Source organism: Antedon bifida, chromosome 7 (assembly GCF_963402885.1).
Source record: "Antedon bifida chromosome 7, ecAntBifi1.1, whole genome shotgun sequence".
In the NCBI taxonomy this organism is placed as follows: domain Eukaryota; kingdom Metazoa; phylum Echinodermata; class Crinoidea; order Comatulida; family Antedonidae; genus Antedon; species Antedon bifida.
In genome coordinates, this window is record NC_136232.1 from 27,429,129 (window position 1) to 27,448,857 (window position 19,729).

Here is a 19,729-nt window from a genome sequence, read left to right on the forward strand (position 1 = left end):
GACAGTGCCCGTGTGTGTAATAGTACTCCTTTCGAAAGATATAGGTTCTTAAAGCGCAAGTTAGATTTGTACACCTACGGTTTATAGTTGAGTATCCGAGAAGACTCGTTCTACCACCATGGAGCGAGTGAGGCTCGAACCCTTGCCCGATGTTATGGTTACGTAATTACGGTTCCACTGTCTTTAACGCCCGGCCGCTCACTAGCTATTTCGGCTAATTTATCAAATCAAAATGTCAAAGAATGCCAAACAAAATAGCCCTCTTCAATCATGGTTAGTATTTAATAAAGGTTCCGTCAGGTCTTCTCTTTTGGCGTTTTTTTCGTTTACATCTCTGTTACCGATATTCCATGATGGTAGCAACCCCGCATATATGCTGAAAATTAAACATACATTTGAGTTTGAATAGACAATACTTAATGTTTCGGTATATTGATATGAATGGACAGTGAAACTGTCGACAAACAACATTGCTTTTTCTATAGGCCTAGATGAACTAGTTTATGTTTTGTATTGGACACTCGTCGGGTTTATACCTGAAGTTAAAAAGAAGAAACGAATTGTTCTGAGTGAAGATGATTTCTAATACGCACTTATTGACTAACCCAACCCTCTAAGTTTACTTTAACAAATCTCTATCTATCTCTATCTATGCGACATTTATATAGCGCTATTTCTAGACTCTGAACAAAGGAAGGAAAGCCCAAATGGGATGAAATTCAGAACTAAATTTGGAAAGTTAGCGTAGGTATTGAGCATTGGAAATGATGTATACTTGTGACGACGGATATATAAATGCAACAGTGGAGGTAAAGAGAAAGAAGGGGAGAGAAACAGAAGTACGTATGACAAGTACTCTTCAATGGTATGACGTAGGCCTACCTTATAACCAAGGCACATGGGATGTAGACAGAAGCCATGACAAAGAAGACAATGGAGGATGATATTTGTAAAGTAAAACCATAAATTGTTTGGTATACTCCAGGTGCCATAATTTCACCAATAGCTATCCAGCAACCTGCTATTGCTAATGCAACCTCTGCGAAAAAAAAATATAAAGAAAACCGTCAAATAGTAAGATTCTCACGTCACATGACGTATAGATACATTTGTTTCAAACATTCATTTATTTTATTGACTCTCAAGTACTGTACGTTGCAGTATTGTCATATGAGAACACATAGAAAACAAATAAAACACAGAACAAAAACAAAACATAATATACTTACTACTTGTTGGATGAGGGTACATCTTACTCATATATGCTAATAACGCAGCACCGACTACAGCCCGGAACAGCGACAAAGATGCACCTTTTTGAAAATAATAATAGTACATGTTTCCAATAGTTTAATTATATAAGTAACAGGGCCACATCGAATTATGTATACTATTAATGGTGGTAGATGGACATAATGAACGGATTTACACATACCATTTTACTTTAATTGGATGTTAATCGAGAAGCAACAATTTCAAAATAACTTGTATAAATAACAAACTTACCCACGAACATAATTTCAGTATTATATCCAAATGCACAGCATAAAATAAGAAGAGCAGAAGAAGCCATTCCAAGTAAACACAGGTACAAATCAGGAATAGTACCAAAATACACGAGCAACGGCCCTAAAAGTACAACATAAACAGACCAATTCGATTATTAATATTTATTCATGTGGTTAGACTCGTATACATATTGTATGGCACTGTGTCCTGAAACACTATGCAGTTCATAATGACAGGCACTGTGTCCTGAAACACTATGCAGTTCATAATGACAGGCACTGTGTCCTGAAAACATTATGGTAGTTCATATGACAGGCACTGTGTCCTGAAACACTATGCAGTTCATAATGACAGGCACTGTGTCCTGAAACACTATGCAGTTCATAATGACAGGCACTGTGTCCTGAAACACTATGCAGTTCATAATGACAGGCACTGTGTCCTGAAACACTATGCAGTTCATAATGACAGGCACTGTGTCCTGACACACTATGCAGTTCATAATGACAGGCACTGTGTCCTGAAACACTATGCAGTTCATAATGACAGGCACTGTGTCCTGAAACACTATGCAGTTCATAATGACAGGCACTGTGTCCTGAAACAATATGCAGTTCATAATGACAGGCACTGTGTCCTGAAACAATATGCAGTTCATAATGACAGGCACTGTGTCCTGAAAACACTATGCAGTTCATAATGACAGGCACTGTGTCCTGACACACTATGCAGTTTATAATGACAGGCACTGTGTCCTGAAACACTATGCAGTTCATAATGACAGGCACTGTGTCCTGAAACACTATGCAGTTCATAATGACAGGCACTGTGTCCTGACACACTATGCAGTTCATAATGACAGGCACTGTGTCCTGACACACTATGCAGTTCATAATGACAGGCACTGTGTCATGAAACACTATGCAGTTCATAATGACAGGCACTGTGTCCTGACACACTATGCAGTTCATAATGACAGGCACTGTGTCCTGAAAACATTATGGTAGTTCATGACAGGCGCTGGGTCCTATAAAACACTTTGTAGTTAATGACAGGAGACTTGTCCTCCTGTAAACATTTTGTAGTTCATGACAGGATTTTCCTGAACACACTTTGTGTTCACATGACAGTCACTGTCCTGTAACCACTTTGTAGTTCATGACAGAGGAGGCTTGTCCTGTAAACATTTTAGGCCTATGACAGTTAAAACACATTTGTATGACAGGCTCACTATAAGACATACGTAATTTTTTGATATGTTTCTGATATAAACTGTGAAACTGGCAATCCGTGGTGATACGCAATATTACGGTAAGGGTAGGCCTACTAATGACAAACAATATACATTAACGAATTATATATATTTGAGTTGACTTACCTACACTTCCCAGTCCAAAGAGCAATCCCAGGAAATACCCGACGGTTTCACTGTTCCAACAAAGTGGATAAGAAATAACATAGATAACAGAAATAGTAATTGTAGCCCGCATTATACCCCAGTGACCACATAGAACCAGACCAATTAGCAGAAATTTTACATTCTCTGCTGATGAATTTTCTTTTATAAGTTTTTTAATTTTCTTTAACATACCAGGTTCAGTAATATCAATGTTAGAGGGTATATGCCTAATACAAACTGCGGTGTACAATGTTGCTGCAGCTGCAATTGACGTAACCATTATAAATGATGAACTAAAGTTATCATCACTAATTACAAATCCAACTAAAAGTTGAGCAACTCCCATAAATAACTGTGTTAACGATCCAGTAACAGCAAGGCGTTGAGTAAGATGATAGTTATCATATATAAGAGACAAATAGGCTGTAGCTAAAGCTTGAGAACCGGCAACTCCTCCGCCAATCCCGTTGATAACCTGTGCAAGAACAAGCCACCAATATGATGATTCCAGAAGGACAGAAATCAACCAAACACAACAGGATAAAAGTAGTAATAAAATATTTATTAAAAGTCCCCGCTTGTATCCTATACGTAATGATATTTGACTTATCACTGGAACCGCAAGAAAGCTGGTTCCACTGCTAGCTACAATTAAACCAAGAACTATAAAATTAACACGCGTTTTAAGGTCAATTTCTTCAGATGAAGATTCGTTCGAACATGACGCTTCTTCTGATGTATCAGAGTCAAGTCTTTCCATATATTCCACATATTGCACTTGAACCGAAGATATTACAGAATATACAAACGTATACAATACAACACAAATTTCTGCACTTATAATTGGTTGCTGACGACTTGCTTCTTCCAGTTGTGTAGTGGTGTTGGAGTCGTCTTCAACTTCAGAGATGGAACCATAATTGTACATTTTGTTGGATATAATAACTAGCATATCTATATGTATTTCATTATATTGATAGGTTGACCTTTATTAATTAATTATGCATTCATTAATCTCTAAATGCCAGCAACTTCAATGTTTGAACAAGAATAGGCAGGATTGTTTTTCACGAGTTCTACTATTGTTTAGATATGTCTACTGGTACCGTTAAGGGAACAAACGGTATAAATTTAAATACTAGAATAGAAGTACGTAATTATTTCATAATTGCAAGAATACAACCAAGTGTGTTATAAAAAGCAATTATGCTATGACAGCAATCATATTGCTCGTGTGTCGCCGTTGCTCTTTTAGATTTAGATCATAGTGTTCCTTTATCACTGATATTATAAACCTATAACAAAAACAAAAACAAATATGTTGAAAGCAGATTATTATTATACCGTATCGTACAGTAAATAAATAATTTTCCGTCAAAAGGAGAGTTTATAAGGAAGAGTAAAATCCTTAAACTAAATTACAGTCACCCACGATCTCCCGTCAAGAAAATAAGCTTGTGTTTTGTTATAACCTAAATAATGCATACCTACCCGGTGTGCTGCCAGGTAATGTCCAGTGTCAGTGCTATCATCACTTTCAATCTGTGTACTATTGTAATTAAGAAATGCTAAAGACAATTAAACGGTTACTATTTGAATTAATATTGAAAAAACCCATTTTCGACAACTTGTGTTTCAAAAGGTAAAAAGGGAGGTAATTTAGAAGTCCCGTTCCACTAAAATAGTGCCCAAAGATGCCAACACGCATTAGCCTAACGTAATAAACAAACGTAGTAACTGTTACTTTGTCGGATAGGTTGCCATTATGAAGACCGAGTAAAATTAAAGAGTACAGAATATTTACCAAGTCAATGATTTCTGTTTTCTTGACATAATAAGATAACACGAGACCAAAACAACAGTAACAATACAAATGGTGATTACCACAAAAACACCAAAGTAGTTTCCTAAATATACAATAATTGAATGAAAAATTAAAAAGTTGTTATGTTTTGTATGGTTTTGTGTGATTTTGATAAATAATTTACCTAATATGATTCTGTAGTGAATTAAAAATGCATAGTTTCTTACCGTCGTACGGCATTGGACAGTCCGTAGCAAGTGGGTTTGAGTATATTCCTGGAGCTGTATTGTAATGAATAGGACACACCTATTTATCATATGATTTTACATTGTAGGAATCATAATGTGAGTAAAGAGTGAATAATTGCATGGAATAATACAGGCAGGCCTAGACGCAATTATGTTCCCGGATATCGCTTCTGGAATACTGTATATTACTAGGCCTAGTTATGTGTTACTGTATATTACTAGGCCCAGTTATTATTTGTTACACATGAGTGCAATATATTAGTATTGTAAATAAAAAAAAGATTTATTCTCTTCATGATAGGAACATGAAAATGGTCTGGACGAAAAACACATTTATGCTTAAGGTAATATTCGATGTTCTAACTGGATACATAACACGACTACTAGGAAAAAGGTAAGTAAACATGGTTACCATAAACGCAATCTTTTGAGAATGTGACGTCATCAATAGCAACATAAGACGAATGATTTGATGAAACTGTACCCTCGAAAACAACAGAATAATTATGAATATTATAAACCGGTATGGTTACGTATTTCCATCCAACAGTTTGACTTGATTGATGATACATCAATAGCATACTCCTATCGGGTGTTAACGATCGAGTATAAACCTTTAATAGAAGAATTTAAAATAATGTTTTTACCACTTTCACAAAAAACTCACTACAATTTTAGTGTCATATTTTCGTTATTCAAAGACGGATCCGATTAGAGCACGTAATAATAAAGTTAGAACGCAACTTATTAAATTAATATTATTTTTATAAACAAAAATTACCCGTAAACACTCGGTGCCATCACCGAAAATTTGATACCAAAATCGTAAAAAGCAAACGCCTGAACTTGTTATAAATTCACTAGTTGTAACTTGACCTTTTCCCCCTCTTTGGTCTTTGGATGGTTTTACCAACAAGACATCACCTAAGTAAAATATGAAATGAAAATTGTGTACAAGTTAAGAACACCAAACTCAACGATATCCTTAACCATGTCTAAACAATCATTTGACATTTAAGCACATTGCATCAAAATAACTGATCCTGCATTATCCTTGCCTTTTGAATTGATATTTCTGTCTGTTCCTTCATGTTGATTCCAAGATAATACATGTTCTTCATCAATAACTTGCTTCCATCCACAGTCATCTAAAACCCCGTTGAATGTACATCCACCGTTAGTTGAGTCTGTGGACCGTAACAAAGTCACTTTTCAGTAGAATAAATAGAAGAACCGACGTAGCTTGCAAACTATTTCGAAAATGAATACTTACTACAGTAAATTTCATCTAGTCCACATTTACAGTCTGGTTTTAAATCACACACGTGTGCATTTTCTACACAACTACCGTCACTGCATTTGATTGCGTCTGCAGAACAATTTCCTGGAAACATTTCTATAAATACAATTTATGAAATATAACCACTATATACCAGCCAAAAATCTCACCAGAACAACTAATTCAGTTAATCATCAAACATCAGCACAACCAATGGTTAAACATATAAAACATTCCAATGTAAATGATTTTAATTAATCACTACCTTTCCCACAGTTATTAAGATGAATATCATCTATTGCGACATGTCCAATTATTGCTGCATTTAGTGTGTATTCAATGAACAGTGTAAATTTTTCTTGATGTCCGATTATAATATCATTTGTTGACATCCATTTATCTTCTCTATTTTGATCTATTGACCAAAGACATGTGCTCTGAAAAATAATGATCCAAATGTATTGTTACTACCACCTCTTTTGCTACAAAGACAAATAGGCCTACAAAATAACACCAATGATACCAAACCAGTAATACAAATGACATGAACCGATACGCAAAATGCTGATATAAGTGCTTTACCACCACAACTGCTTGTGGAAGTATGTTCCTACCTTATTTGGCACATATGTTCGTATATACACCGAGAGTGTGCCGGTACCATATCCGTTCATATGGTACCACATATTAAATGTACAAGCTGCACTACAATGCTGAAAGGTTGGACTATATAGAAACACGTTTGTTGGATATAACACACTGACTGATCCATTGCGGTCACTGGTTTGCAAGTATACATAATAACCTAAAATGACAATCCAGTTTTAGATTATTACAACTATGTGATATGCCATTGACAATGTTTTCCATTTCATGTATTGCTTCGATTGGTTTAAGGAATTTTATTGTATATTGTTGACAATGATTTTGACCAAATAATTGAATGAATGAATGACGTATGTTATTTAATTGAAAAATAATATGCTAAAGTACAAACCGTTTAATGTACCACCGTTAGTGTGATCAACACGTGGTCTAGTGTCTGTAGGTGAAGACGTTTTTCCATTAGATAGCATCCAGTTAAAACCTTCCTTCTTAGTAACTTTCCATCCACACCAACCGGTATCAAATCCACATGTTGCGCCTGAAATCGTGTAAAATGGTAGAGCATTTAAATAATCAATAATTCATTTATATTTACTGTAATTTTTATTCCCATTTGCCACAAAAATAAAAAAATAAGTACCGCATTCATTTTCGTCAGAGCCATCTTCACAATCATTTACAAAATTGCACATCTGAACTTCTTCAAAGCATTGATTCGAAATTCCACATTGTAATCTTCGGCCGTCTTCGCACAAATTAAAACGTTTTATTTCGTCATCAGCTGGTATAATACTTTCTGTTATACATGAGGCTGATAGCGAGACGTCATCGATAGCAACAACTTGCGCTTGTGTGCCTCCTTTGATGGTGGTAGTCTCTATGACAATCTAGACAAATTAAATGTACATATAGCTCATAAAAATATTCATTAAAACACGAATAATTTGGGCAAAGCCTATAAACAACAAAAACAGTATATAAACCAAAACGTGCATTTGGTATGAACAATGTAACATAAAAGAGTTTTAAGATACTGAACCTGGAAGTTGGTTTGAAGTTGGTTGAGTAACACGCTCCATAACTTCCAGTAATTCAATGTAGGATCACTGATTTCGGCAACTTTCTTCAAATCATTATCGTCATATTGATTCCTCGTCAGTTGATAAATAATTAGAGGACTTGTTTTGAAGCCATCGATAAAATACCACAAACGAAGCTCAAAGAAAAAGAAAGAATATTACTATAATTTGTTGTAATATGTACCTAATATAATACAGTCTATTAGGCCTAGTAGTAACATAAATAAATAATACATACCTTACAGTGGTGACTTGTCATCTTTATCATTGGGCTAACAAGTCGAGCGACTTTACCATTGCCAGCACTCAATTCAGAAGTAGACTGCACATATATGTATTTACCTAGATTCAAATTATTATTTTATTTAAATTTGACTAATTCCAATTCTTAATTTCGAAAAAAAGTGGGTCATTTTGAAGTATCGTAATAGTTATTAACTTTTACCAAAAACTAGTCAAAAAAAAAAAAATTTTACTGAAATACAGACGTTTTTTTGTTCAAAAAATAACTTTGATTTCCAGTCAAAATTTTCAATCAAAACATATCTCATAATGAAACGCGCTTGTTTGGCTACTCTGTATGCATAATCAAAAAAAATTTCCTCGAGATTTGTGTGAAAACACCTTCTCAATTGTGACGAGTTGTAAACAATCCTAATTAGCATCATGCATAATGCACACTCGTGGTTTGAATTGAAATCTTTGTTTACTTTCGCTCGCGACGATTTTCCAGAAGAAATGTAATTACATTAAATTAATTTACCTGTTAATTATGTAAACTTGTTGTTTTTGGCTCGAATTTTCGACTTAAAGGGAATAACTTTAATATTACTTTGATATGGCCAATTTAAATTTAGAATATTTTGACATTCATTTTTTTTTGTTTCAAGGGACAATACATCTTAAATAAAGTTGGCATAATCATGCTTGTTATTGTAAAAGTTAGTGAATAACTAATAGAAATAGAAATAATTGAATTCATACCGTAATCATATTTAAATGTATGATCACTAATTGGACCAACTCCTATATATGGACTTTTAGAAGACTTTATTAACCAATCCAGATCATCGTTAGAATCTTGTTTCCAATCACACAAGTCAAATTCAAAGTCACATGTAGCAGGATAACCTTCTGTATAATGATGTACAATAATAATATGTTCACTACAAGGTTTAGAGAATATAGTATAATTGGTTGTTGTCACTGATGTTTTCTACTTTGTATCTACAATCAATCCATGTGGCACTGCGATCGCCATTGTTATGGTTCGGACATTTCCAAAGTAACCAACATACTGATAGTTTGCAGTGATATTACTCATCAGACAATGTCATCATTGGCGTGACTTACCGCAGTATTTTTCATCAGAAAAGTCCCCACAATCGTTTTCGTAATTACATGCGTTTTCTAAATCAATACATTTTCCATTAAGACATGTCATTTGACCATCCAAGCATACATCATCTATCGTATCTATCAAAATAAAAGAAAATAAACCTGACGCCTATTGTAAAGGTAACTTGCATCAATTATTTTATAAATGAAAAAAGGAGATAAAGATAACGAACTACAGTATATATATAATCTTTACAGATTTCATTGCATGAAAAGTTAATCGGCGAGTTTCATCAGTTTATAACAAAAACTACAGACAGATATAAGGTATAGTAGAATATTAGAAAAATGATATGAGGATTTCTCTGTGAGACAATTAAATACCTACCAGTCCTTTCACAATTTATAAGACTGACGTCATCGATGCTTATGCCTCCGGTTGCTTCTGTTACTTGTTTAGCTTGAATTATAATCTAGGAGTAAACCAAAATTACATTTAAGTATAGAGTAGTTTAATTGGATGTCGTATACGACTAACAGTAGTACAATGTAAAAAGAAAAGAAAAATAAATAGTTTAATTTAACGTTGACGTCATTACAAAATGATGTGTGTAAACGTACGGCCATATTGTGTCCTTTTCCTATCAGTACATTAGCCTCTGTCCACATTCTATTCACGTCAGCCATTTCCTTCCAAACTTCTTTTCTTACAACATTGTAGTATTCAATTGTTACATGCAAGGAACTAGTGCCAGGTATGAATATGTCGTACCAAAAATGTAAACGACAATCTTCATTGTCACTTGAAATCCACGTATACAACTCAGCGATTCCATCACCATTCAAACACACTCCGTCAGCCACGTGCAAGTAGTGACCTGTTGGTAAGAACATGGTACACAGTTAGTTGCTGAGATTTACAAAATGTATGCTATAGGCCTACCTGTGTTTTTTTAAATGAATTACTCCTCGTCATTATAGAACAATTATGTAATGGTTTTTACGTCCACATTGTTTTAGAGCAGAAACATTTAATGGAAACAAACATACAACACGTAAATCAATATGACTCTCGTCACTTTTCATACTGTTTGGTAAATTTTGGTAAAAGCGGCAAATGAGAAAGTAAGTAAGCAAACTAATTTAAACAAACCATTGGATGATGCAAATGTGTGGTCAATAGAGGGGCGAGTTTCCAATACAGTTGATGCTTTCAGTTCTGACGCTTTAACTCGTGTAAAATGGTAGGAATCTGTGTTCGTTTTGGTTACCCAGTCACATAAACCTTTTTCAAAATCGCAACCTTTCATTTTCGTAACTAAACAAATAATGAATGGGTAGAATTAAAACATTATAATGGATAAACTTGTTATACACCTTTTTTTAAATGTAAAGCTTTCATGCATTTATTACCGTTTATACTATAATCTAAATGAATTTAAAAAAAAACCAGAACTTACCTTTTAATGGACTTAAAGATGGCAGATCGATGTGAGAAAACTCACATTCTGGTGTAAATGATACTTTTGAAACATATGGTGTACAATCTTTCTCTTTAACACCCTCAATAACAAGCTTTAGAAGTTAATATACGGAGATCGTTCGTTACAACAGAATAGAAAGCTAAGGGTATTTGATCTTATTCAAAATTATATTTAGATCTGTCAGGGTCAAGAATAATTGTTCTGTCATTGGGTGGGGGAGGGGGGAAACAAAGGCTAAGACAGAACTGTTTTAAGTAACTAACTGTTAATTATTTAAACAAAAAGATCCTAACAGGTGTTTCGGCCTTACCTTAAAGGGATACTTGCTACGCAAAACTATGACATCTTGAAACCATTTTTTCTGATTCCCTTGTTTTGACCACAACAGGTTTAATTTGCCTTTGGTGGAAAATTGCATGTATATACTCAGAGCACCAGACTCCATGTTATTTAAGTAATGAGAAAAACGCATCTGCTTTACAAAAACAATGAAATGTAAATCGTAGCTTTATATAAAACATCCTTTGTCACACTGGTACTACTTTAAAACATATTTGTTCCAAATACATGTCAACAGCCAAATCAACTAAAGACTATACGTACGTAACATGTTGCATTCATCGCCATTATTGTTAAACTTTGCAGCCTAGCAACCTCTCCAACTGTACCACTTTCAGCCAACATTAAAACATACCTAAACCGATTTTCGTTCAAGTTATAGGTACCTATGTAATTATAGTTTGAATGATTAATGAATGTTAATTACAACGAAATTACAAAATAGAAGCCAAAGAAAGTGCTATAAAAACGATAATCAATGAAATGAAAAACAAAGGTAGTTTTGTATACTAACGATTCCAGTTAAAATTATCATTAGTTAGCTGCTTCCACACGCACATATCATGCTTAAAATCACACATCGTGTGATTACCTAAGATGAAAAAAATAACATCGATTTAATTCATTTATGAGACCAGAGCAAACAATTAATGACTATAATATTTGAAGTACTATAGCTAAAGAGACATTTATTCAAATATCTTGATATTAATATGTGTATGCATTTTGCTACTGACCACATTCTTGTTCATCAGTTCCATCACAGCAATCGTTAGAGTAGTCACAATGAGATACTCTGTGATAACATTGTCCCGATTTGCATCTAATTTGATCTGGCAGGCACTTTTCATTCCTTTTATTTCCACAATCGTCAAATCTCAAATCATCAATAGCAAATCCTCCAAATGAAATCCGTTTCGAGCGGTCGTCTGCTTCGATTACTATCTTTATTAAATAATTATATAATTAATAATAATGATGATCAGCATTTAAAATCATGGATTTTATTAACGTAAAGTATTAAAAACAGTATATAGGAAAGCCTATATTGATTGAGCAAATTCGTACCTTGAATTTAGAAACACAATTTGGTATATTTGTTTTGACGTAAATCCATTTATATGTATCGACTGTCTTATCGGATGCTCTAGTGAGTAAAGCGTCTGTATATGATAACATGTTTCGAATCTTTATTTCAATGTTACCAATCTCAGCTCCGTACATATTTAGCCATAAACTAAATGTGCAATCAGGGCTAGGATTTGAAAACATGGGACTGACAAAATTAGCTTTTGACGACAACCGTGTTGGTGTTGATCTGCCATTAACATACATATAACTACCTGAAATTATCAACAACATTTTAATTAATTAGTGACTTACTACACATTAGAACAACAACAAATTATAATAATTTGTAACATGGTTGATGACGTAATATTGTTACCGTAAAGTGAGTTATGTGTATGGTCCTTATTGGGTCCAGGACAATCCTGCGATGTTCTATTTTTATTGCATCCATAACATACATCATTGATCATTGAACGTTTACACATTAACCAATCATAATCATCATCGGCATCCTGTGTCCAGCCGTTGCAAATACCATTCTCAAAGTTACACGTTGAATCTGCAAAAAAATGTCAAATCAACATTTTACGAATATTGACCAAATGTTACTTTTAGATTTGTTGAAAGTATACTTACCACACTGTATCTCGTCACTTCCATCCGGACAATCTTCAACAAAGTCGCACCAGTATTTGGATTCAAGAACCGTTCCATCTACGCATAAACGTTCTCTTGCTCCATAGACAGACCTACCCTGTAATACTAAATTAAAATAGATTAACATACAGATTTCATCTGATGCGATCCTTTTAAATATTTATTTATACCCCAGTTGTACCTAACCCTAACCCTAACCCCAGTTGTACCTACCAGAGTTAACTAAAGCACCTAACAATGCGAATCTTAAATAGACATACATTGTACAAGGTGCTGCATCACACTTGAATTTGATACGAATATTACTTTTCTTGCATTAAGTATATGAGAACCTGTCACATGGTACCATTTATAACGTGTTGTTTGCACTTATTAATTCCTTATCTAACACTATTATCTGACACCATTATTAAAATTAATTACTCCATCTTGATGGTTCCTTTCTATAAATTATTAAATGAGAAATATTTCACTAAGCTATACACATTATAGTTGAGAAGGTGCTAACCTATTTATTGAATGGTAAAGTAGAAACATCCAAATGACGTTATCTGTTATCTATAAGCAATTTTAAACTTGAGTATATAAAAAATATTCTTCAATCAGAACTGAAATGAGGAAGTAGGTCCGGCACGACCGTAGTGTTGGCCAGCGTTGACGTTCATCTTATAACACTATAGGCCTACATTCATATAATAAAATGCACAAGGCGTCACTAAACTCCTTTCGAGATCATTCGACTGTTAAAGAACGTACAATATAACTAAGATTAACAATAACTTGTTGTTGACATTTGTTACGTTTAGTAAACCACCTACGGGTTCCATGCTTACATTTATATATTATTATTGTACACTTCCTTCTCCAGTTTCCGCCATTATGAAGGGATTTTTACATTCTAAACCATTAAACTATCTTAGAAATGATATGTATAGCATAGAGTGTATATTTCTGCTGAGTATCTTCTATTTAGTATACCTGACAAATGGTAATACAATAGGTAAGTAGTATCATTTACTACGTTTATGTTCTATGTAACATCAATGATTTTACAGTTGGCCTAATACGTAATAATTGAAAAAGTTCAACGAAACATGGTCTGCACCATTGCATATAAACAGTACATCTTACTTATAACATACATTGTTTACCATGTAGAGTTAGATGAACCATCAAATTCAACATCAGAAACGAATGGAAATGGTAAGTTAATCTGTCGATATTAATTATTTAATTTCAATCTAGGACCTAACTGAAAACATTTACTACTCAAGTCAACTCCTAGATTTATTCGTAGCCTACATACAGCACCAACTTTGACCGAGATACATTACCCTACTCAAGTTAACTCTTAGATTTATTCGTACACACAGCACCAACTTTGACTGAAATACATTACCCTACTCAAGTTATAAAATAACTCCTAGATTTATTCGTACACATAGTACCAACTTTGACCGAAATACATTACCCTACTCAAGTTATAACTCCTAGATTTATTCGTACACACAGCACCAACTTTGACCGAAATACATTACCCTACTCAAGTTAAAACTCCTAGATTTATTCGTACACACTGCACCAACTTACCGAAATACATTACCCTACTCAAGTTAAAACTCCTAGATTTATTCGTACACACTGCACCAACTTTGACCGAAATACATTACCCTACTCAAGTTAAAACTCCTAGTTTTATTCGTATACACAGCACCAACTTTGAACGAAATACATTACTCTACTCAAGTTATAACTACTAGATTTATTCGTACACACAGCACCAACTTTGACCGAGATTTTAGCTGTGGTTATGATAACCATTGCGATATTATGTATGATCATAGTCCTCTTGTTGCTATGGTGTTTACGACGCAGACGCCAGCAGAGAAGGGATCAACGGACAGTAATAGGCAATTCTAATAATGTAGGTATTAACATTGATTCATCAATTTGACTATCTATCAATGAAGCAAGAAACTGATTATAATAAACCTGTTTTAATCATGGTACAAAACTATAGTTAATGATAAAACACATGTGTATACTATGTATTGGGAATAATTGTCGCTCCTAACAATTTGAAACAATATTTTCTCGAAGGGTTTTGAAAGACCGGTTGTGATTGGTCAAAACTCACCAAATCTGTCATCTATCCCAGAATACAATGAACCACCACCAGAAATCCAACAGGTGATAATGTTAACTTCATTTTCTGTTTTAACTAACATAAGCATATTAGGAGTATGTTACTTTTATTTTTATTGTTATATTTCTTGTTTGTATTGTTTGGTTTTATGTACTGTTTAGGAGTTCTGAATTATTGTAAGCTCTTCATTTGGTAGTTTTTGAGTATTTTATACCAGTCAAATAAATAGAAAGTATCCATGACACAAACTAGTTGGAAATGTAATATGTTTTGTTTTGTAGAATTTTACAGAAATGTTTCAAAATCCATTGCCCAGACCTTCCTATTTGCAACCAATGCAGGTAAGTATGCTTTTCAAAAAACTATTACTATAAACTATTATACTATAAAAGAAATGTTTAAGCCACTTACCTCCATTTGTTTTATAGAATGTTGTAGGAACTTTTCCAAAACCTCCTCCACTAATACAGGTTCGTGTTTCTTTTTTGTACAAACTTTGTATGTTTTCTACATCTTATTATTTACCATTAGATTAGACATTCCATTAAAATAATACATTATGTATCAGTAAAAATACTCATGTTTAACTTAATGCGAATGAAGCTTCTTTACACTTCTTTATATTAAGGTGCGCCCACCTTCACAAGCAAGTTCTCAATATGGATCTGAAACCTCAGAACCGGTTGGTATTATGTCAAATCTACTTACCTGTAGTACTCACCAATCTTCATGATGTGCATTTTGTTCCACGAGTAAACTTTTCTTCATGTATAAAATCTACTCAAATTAGATAACTTTAATACTACTGTTGGTCTAGATTTTGTTTCTTGTAAGATTGCAAACCAATTTATATATAGTCGGTGTAGCTGGAGTGATAGTATGATAAATAGCAGATATCAGCAACGGTTCGATTACTATCCCATACTTAACAATATATTTATTTGTATACCAAACAATCATCTTTATTATTTAAATGTGAACATGGTAAACTATAATTGTTTATACTGATTTTGAAATGGTATTATGTATAAACTATTTATTTTCTAGACGTCTGAAATGACAATAGCTGACACGACCAAATTTATCAAGGCTGCAGTTGATTCCTACCTCCAAGTTCTAAAGAATCATTACCAATTTCCAGAAGGCCAAGTAACTGTTTAATGTTTATGTATAAAACCACCATAAGATCCTACCAAGTAGAATTCAACAACACATGTAACTTAGATATTATATATGGTGTCATTTTATATACGTTATGATCAATTAGGAACGTCAAAAGCCAATATATTATAGAACTTTTTCCCACGCCAACCGAGACTCGAACTTTTGTTGCTTATTTTAAGGTACCAATTTTACCCGCGTTACCACATGACTTACGTCGACCAAGTATGGATTCAACTCCTCCACCTATACCGTTACCAAAAAGATCTAAACGAAAATCTCTGACTAGACAGGTAATAATACTCTGCTTTCACTTTTTGGTTAACAGTAACCTGATGTCTTAGGACCTCAAAGATAAAAAAATTTAATTAATCGAAATCTAATGAAAGAAACGATAAATGCAACATTATTGTTATATTGGTTGTTCATTTTCAGAACACAATTAATATGAATACGTACATAAATGGTTATGATGCCAGTAAATGGGAACTTCCGCGTGAACACATTGTCATTGAAGATTCACCAATCGGAAGTGGGTATTTTGGTGACGTGTATAAAGCCAAACTTTATGGAAACCAAAATGGAAATACAACCGTAGTTGTAAAAACTTTAAAAAGTAAGTAAAACTTGAACATATACAAATGTGTCAAATTCACTTGATATTGATAATTCAATTTTGTTGTTTGAATATAAAATCTTGATCGTGATTACCGGTGGAAACAAAATTACTACAGAAAGAAAAATCTTCAAATTCATATTGTTTATTATTATTATTTTTTACAGAGGATTCAACAAACCGCGAAAAGGGACAATATTTAAAGGAACTGGCTACGCATGCGCTTATTGAACCACATAAGCATATTGTGCGTCTTATTGGATGTTGTACCAAGTCAAGTATGTTTAATGTTTATTAATCGTAATAGGTTAAAATGTGTGTATACCTTAATGAAGATATACAGCGCCCGTAGCAATAATGCAAGGCTTCATCAAACATTCATATTCAAAATATTAACTCCATTATTTACGTTAGTAAGACATAATTTAACTTTCAATTCTGAATGTTATTATTAGGCCTATAAACAGTAGTTGTTATGTATACATTGTAGATAGTATAGGTTATACTATACTTTAAATACATACCCGTTTAAATCGATCATAATAATTTGAATTTTCAGCGCCATATTTGATGATATTGGAGTATGCCGAAAATGGATCGTTATCGGAATATCTTTTTAAACAAGAAGTTGACAAAGATCGAGGACGAAAGAATGTTGTTAATTTTGGCCACCAAATCGCTGATGGCATGTCCTACCTCAGTGAGATGAAGGTATGTTGTCAGGAAGATCTTCGACAATTTCAACAAATCTAGTTTTATGCAAATATATTATTATTAGATATATTATTCTTTCTTTTCATAGATTATACATCGTGATTTAGCAGCTCGAAACATTTTGCTTACTACTAATGAAGTTTGCAAAGTTTCAGATTTTGGATTTGCGAAAGATATATTTGGAGTCAAAACTTATACCAAAAGAATGTCTGTAAGTCAAATATATTTAGGCCTTCTTTGAGTGCGCAAGACCACCATGCCTAAAGGCAGTTTAATGTCCTTGTAAATGTGTTTCTTTTAAGCTGGAACCCGTCCGATGGATGGCTCCGGAGTCTATTAAAGAAAACAAGTTTAGCACAAAATCCGACGTTTGGGCTTACGGTATCGTGCTTTGGGAAATTGTTACATTTGGTGAGAGAAATCTAATTGTTTTCAAATAAACGTTATTATAAAGTTATTGATAATAACCGGTTAAAAGAAGATACAATAACGTAAATTATTACAATAATAGTCATGATGAATTCGTTTCACAGCTCGTAGCAAACCGTACTATGATGTTGACAGCCATGTGCTACGTCAGCAGATACAATCTGGAGATATTGTTGTGTTAAAAAGACCAAATTGCTGCCATAGTGATATGTAAGTATAATGAAATTACCTTTTGGTTGGTAACTCAATGCAATATGGCATTAGGAAAATGGAGTAACGCACAAAAAGACTTGACTCATGTGTAACGATTGAAAATGGAGTAACGCACAAAAAGACTTGACTCATGTGTAACGATTGAAAATGGAGTAACGCACAAAAAGACTTGACTCATGTGTAACGATTGAATTTATGATTTATTTTTCAGTTTCCGAATTATGAAATGGTGTTGGTGCTCAAACCCTGAGGATAGACCATCTTTCCATCTGTTATCCGATATTTTTGAGGATATGCTTGAAGAATATTTTGGAGGTGTGTATTAAGATTTTAGGACTGTAAACCTTCTAAAATGTAGACATATATATCTTTACAATTTGAGTACCACGGTGGTTGTTTGTTACAGATTTAGAAATGAGTGTTACTGAAATGCCCGATATGCGACCAAGTATCTCGTCTAATGTGGATGATGACGGTGAGTTAAGTACAATTGCTGCAACTCGACGGATATCTACAAATTTGTAATGTTTTGTATCACAATAGTTCAATTGCTGCAACTCGACGGATATCTACAAATTTGTAATGTTTTGTATCACAATAGTACAATTGCTGCAACTCGACGGATATCTACAAATTTGTAATGTTTTGTATCACAATAGTACAATTGCTGCAACTCGACGGATATCTACAAATTTGTAATGTTTTGTATCACAATAGTACAATTGCTGCAACTCGACGGATATCTACAAATTTGTAATGTTTTGTATCACAATAGTACAATTGCTGCAACTCGACGGATATCTACAAATTTGTAATGTTTTGTATCACAATAGTACAATTGCTGCAACTCGACGGATATCTACAAATTTGTAATGTTTTGTATCACAATAGTACAATTACTAACTTGTTATTTTCATGAAGTAAATATTTATTATCGGTAGCTCTATGGCTTTTCAGTTGAATAATAGATATGATATTGTAAAACGCATAGCAATGCTTTATACGTACGCAATAACAAAGTACAAGTATTTATTATTATTGTATTGAGGACACGTTGTTCGTACATAATATTGACGATATAAAGTCATTAAAATGATTAATGTACGCTGGCGATAAAAATTGCGTGAATAAGGGCACCTGTTAAAATTATCATTTGTACTATGTACACTTAGATATTATATGAAAGAAGACCGGCCGGATATATTCGGCAATGTAGGTATGTAGTTAGCAACAGCTTAATTTGATCTTATACCATCCTAACACTTTAAGTGTATTGATTGAATTGTGTTAATGTCTCATCGGATTGCTTAGTTACTCCAACACGTGATATGACAGCGAACTTTCACAGTCATTCTGCGCTTGCTCAATATTTATGAGCGTACGCTGAATTACTCGATTTTAACTTTGTTTTGTGTTCCGAGTTGCGTGTCTAAAAACGAATGTTCATGTATCCTGAGACCACAATAGCATGTCTCAGATATATCTCACAGTATAACAGGAACACAAAGTATCTTGCATATAATATATATATTATAAGGTAACCGGGTACTTTACCATCAACATAACTTGATATATGTGCGTCCTTTGATAATTTAAATATACTATATAATTAATAGAGAGAGACTAGAATACAGAAA

The 19,729-nt window shown here is 33.6% G+C and overlaps 4 protein-coding genes across 4 annotated transcripts; 1 reads left to right on the forward strand and 3 right to left on the reverse strand.

Annotated features, from left to right (window-relative positions):
• Positions 1–195: 195 nt before the first annotated feature.
• Positions 196–3,860, reverse strand: LOC144848054 (proton-coupled folate transporter-like). The gene is made up of 5 exons (XM_078704721.1): positions 2,888–3,860; positions 1,507–1,629; positions 1,230–1,313; positions 883–1,039; positions 196–376 (listed from the first exon to the last, which is right to left on the reverse strand). Exons 1-5 carry the CDS (start codon positions 3,858–3,860, stop codon positions 265–267), a joined length of 1,449 nt encoding a protein of 482 aa, XP_078560847.1. The 3' UTR covers positions 196–264.
• Positions 3,861–4,063: 203 nt separating this feature from the next.
• LOC144848056 (MAM and LDL-receptor class A domain-containing protein 1-like) lies at positions 4,064–6,710 on the reverse strand. The gene is made up of 9 exons (XM_078704722.1): positions 6,505–6,710; positions 6,234–6,356; positions 6,019–6,147; positions 5,742–5,884; positions 5,373–5,574; positions 4,940–4,993; positions 4,713–4,815; positions 4,400–4,457; positions 4,064–4,203 (listed from the first exon to the last, which is right to left on the reverse strand). The coding sequence occupies exons 1-9, from the start codon at positions 6,629–6,631 to the stop codon at positions 4,171–4,173; spliced, it is 972 nt and encodes a 323-aa protein (XP_078560848.1). The 5' UTR covers positions 6,632–6,710; the 3' UTR covers positions 4,064–4,170.
• A 107-nt stretch (positions 6,711–6,817) lies between these two features.
• LOC144849032 (MAM and LDL-receptor class A domain-containing protein 1-like) lies at positions 6,818–13,691 on the reverse strand. The gene is made up of 18 exons (XM_078705986.1): positions 13,668–13,691; positions 12,793–12,910; positions 12,533–12,715; positions 12,154–12,428; positions 11,823–12,030; positions 11,600–11,677; positions 11,350–11,471; positions 10,723–10,837; positions 10,416–10,580; positions 9,884–10,140; positions 9,651–9,735; positions 9,278–9,400; positions 8,909–9,058; positions 8,163–8,266; positions 7,885–8,061; positions 7,486–7,732; positions 7,237–7,383; positions 6,818–7,044 (listed from the first exon to the last, which is right to left on the reverse strand). The coding sequence occupies exons 1-18, from the start codon at positions 13,689–13,691 to the stop codon at positions 6,818–6,820; spliced, it is 2,805 nt and encodes a 934-aa protein (XP_078562112.1).
• LOC144848369 (fibroblast growth factor receptor homolog 1-like) lies at positions 13,646–19,728 on the forward strand. Its single transcript, XM_078705095.1, has 17 exons — positions 13,646–13,813; positions 13,972–14,016; positions 14,592–14,737; positions 14,914–15,003; positions 15,241–15,300; positions 15,388–15,429; positions 15,588–15,641; positions 16,007–16,108; positions 16,303–16,413; positions 16,556–16,736; positions 16,904–17,014; positions 17,296–17,447; positions 17,539–17,661; positions 17,753–17,861; positions 17,984–18,089; positions 18,304–18,407; positions 18,499–19,728. The coding sequence occupies exons 1-17, from the start codon at positions 13,693–13,695 to the stop codon at positions 18,615–18,617; spliced, it is 1,776 nt and encodes a 591-aa protein (XP_078561221.1). The 5' UTR covers positions 13,646–13,692; the 3' UTR covers positions 18,618–19,728.
• The last annotated feature ends 1 nt before the right edge of the window (position 19,729 follows it).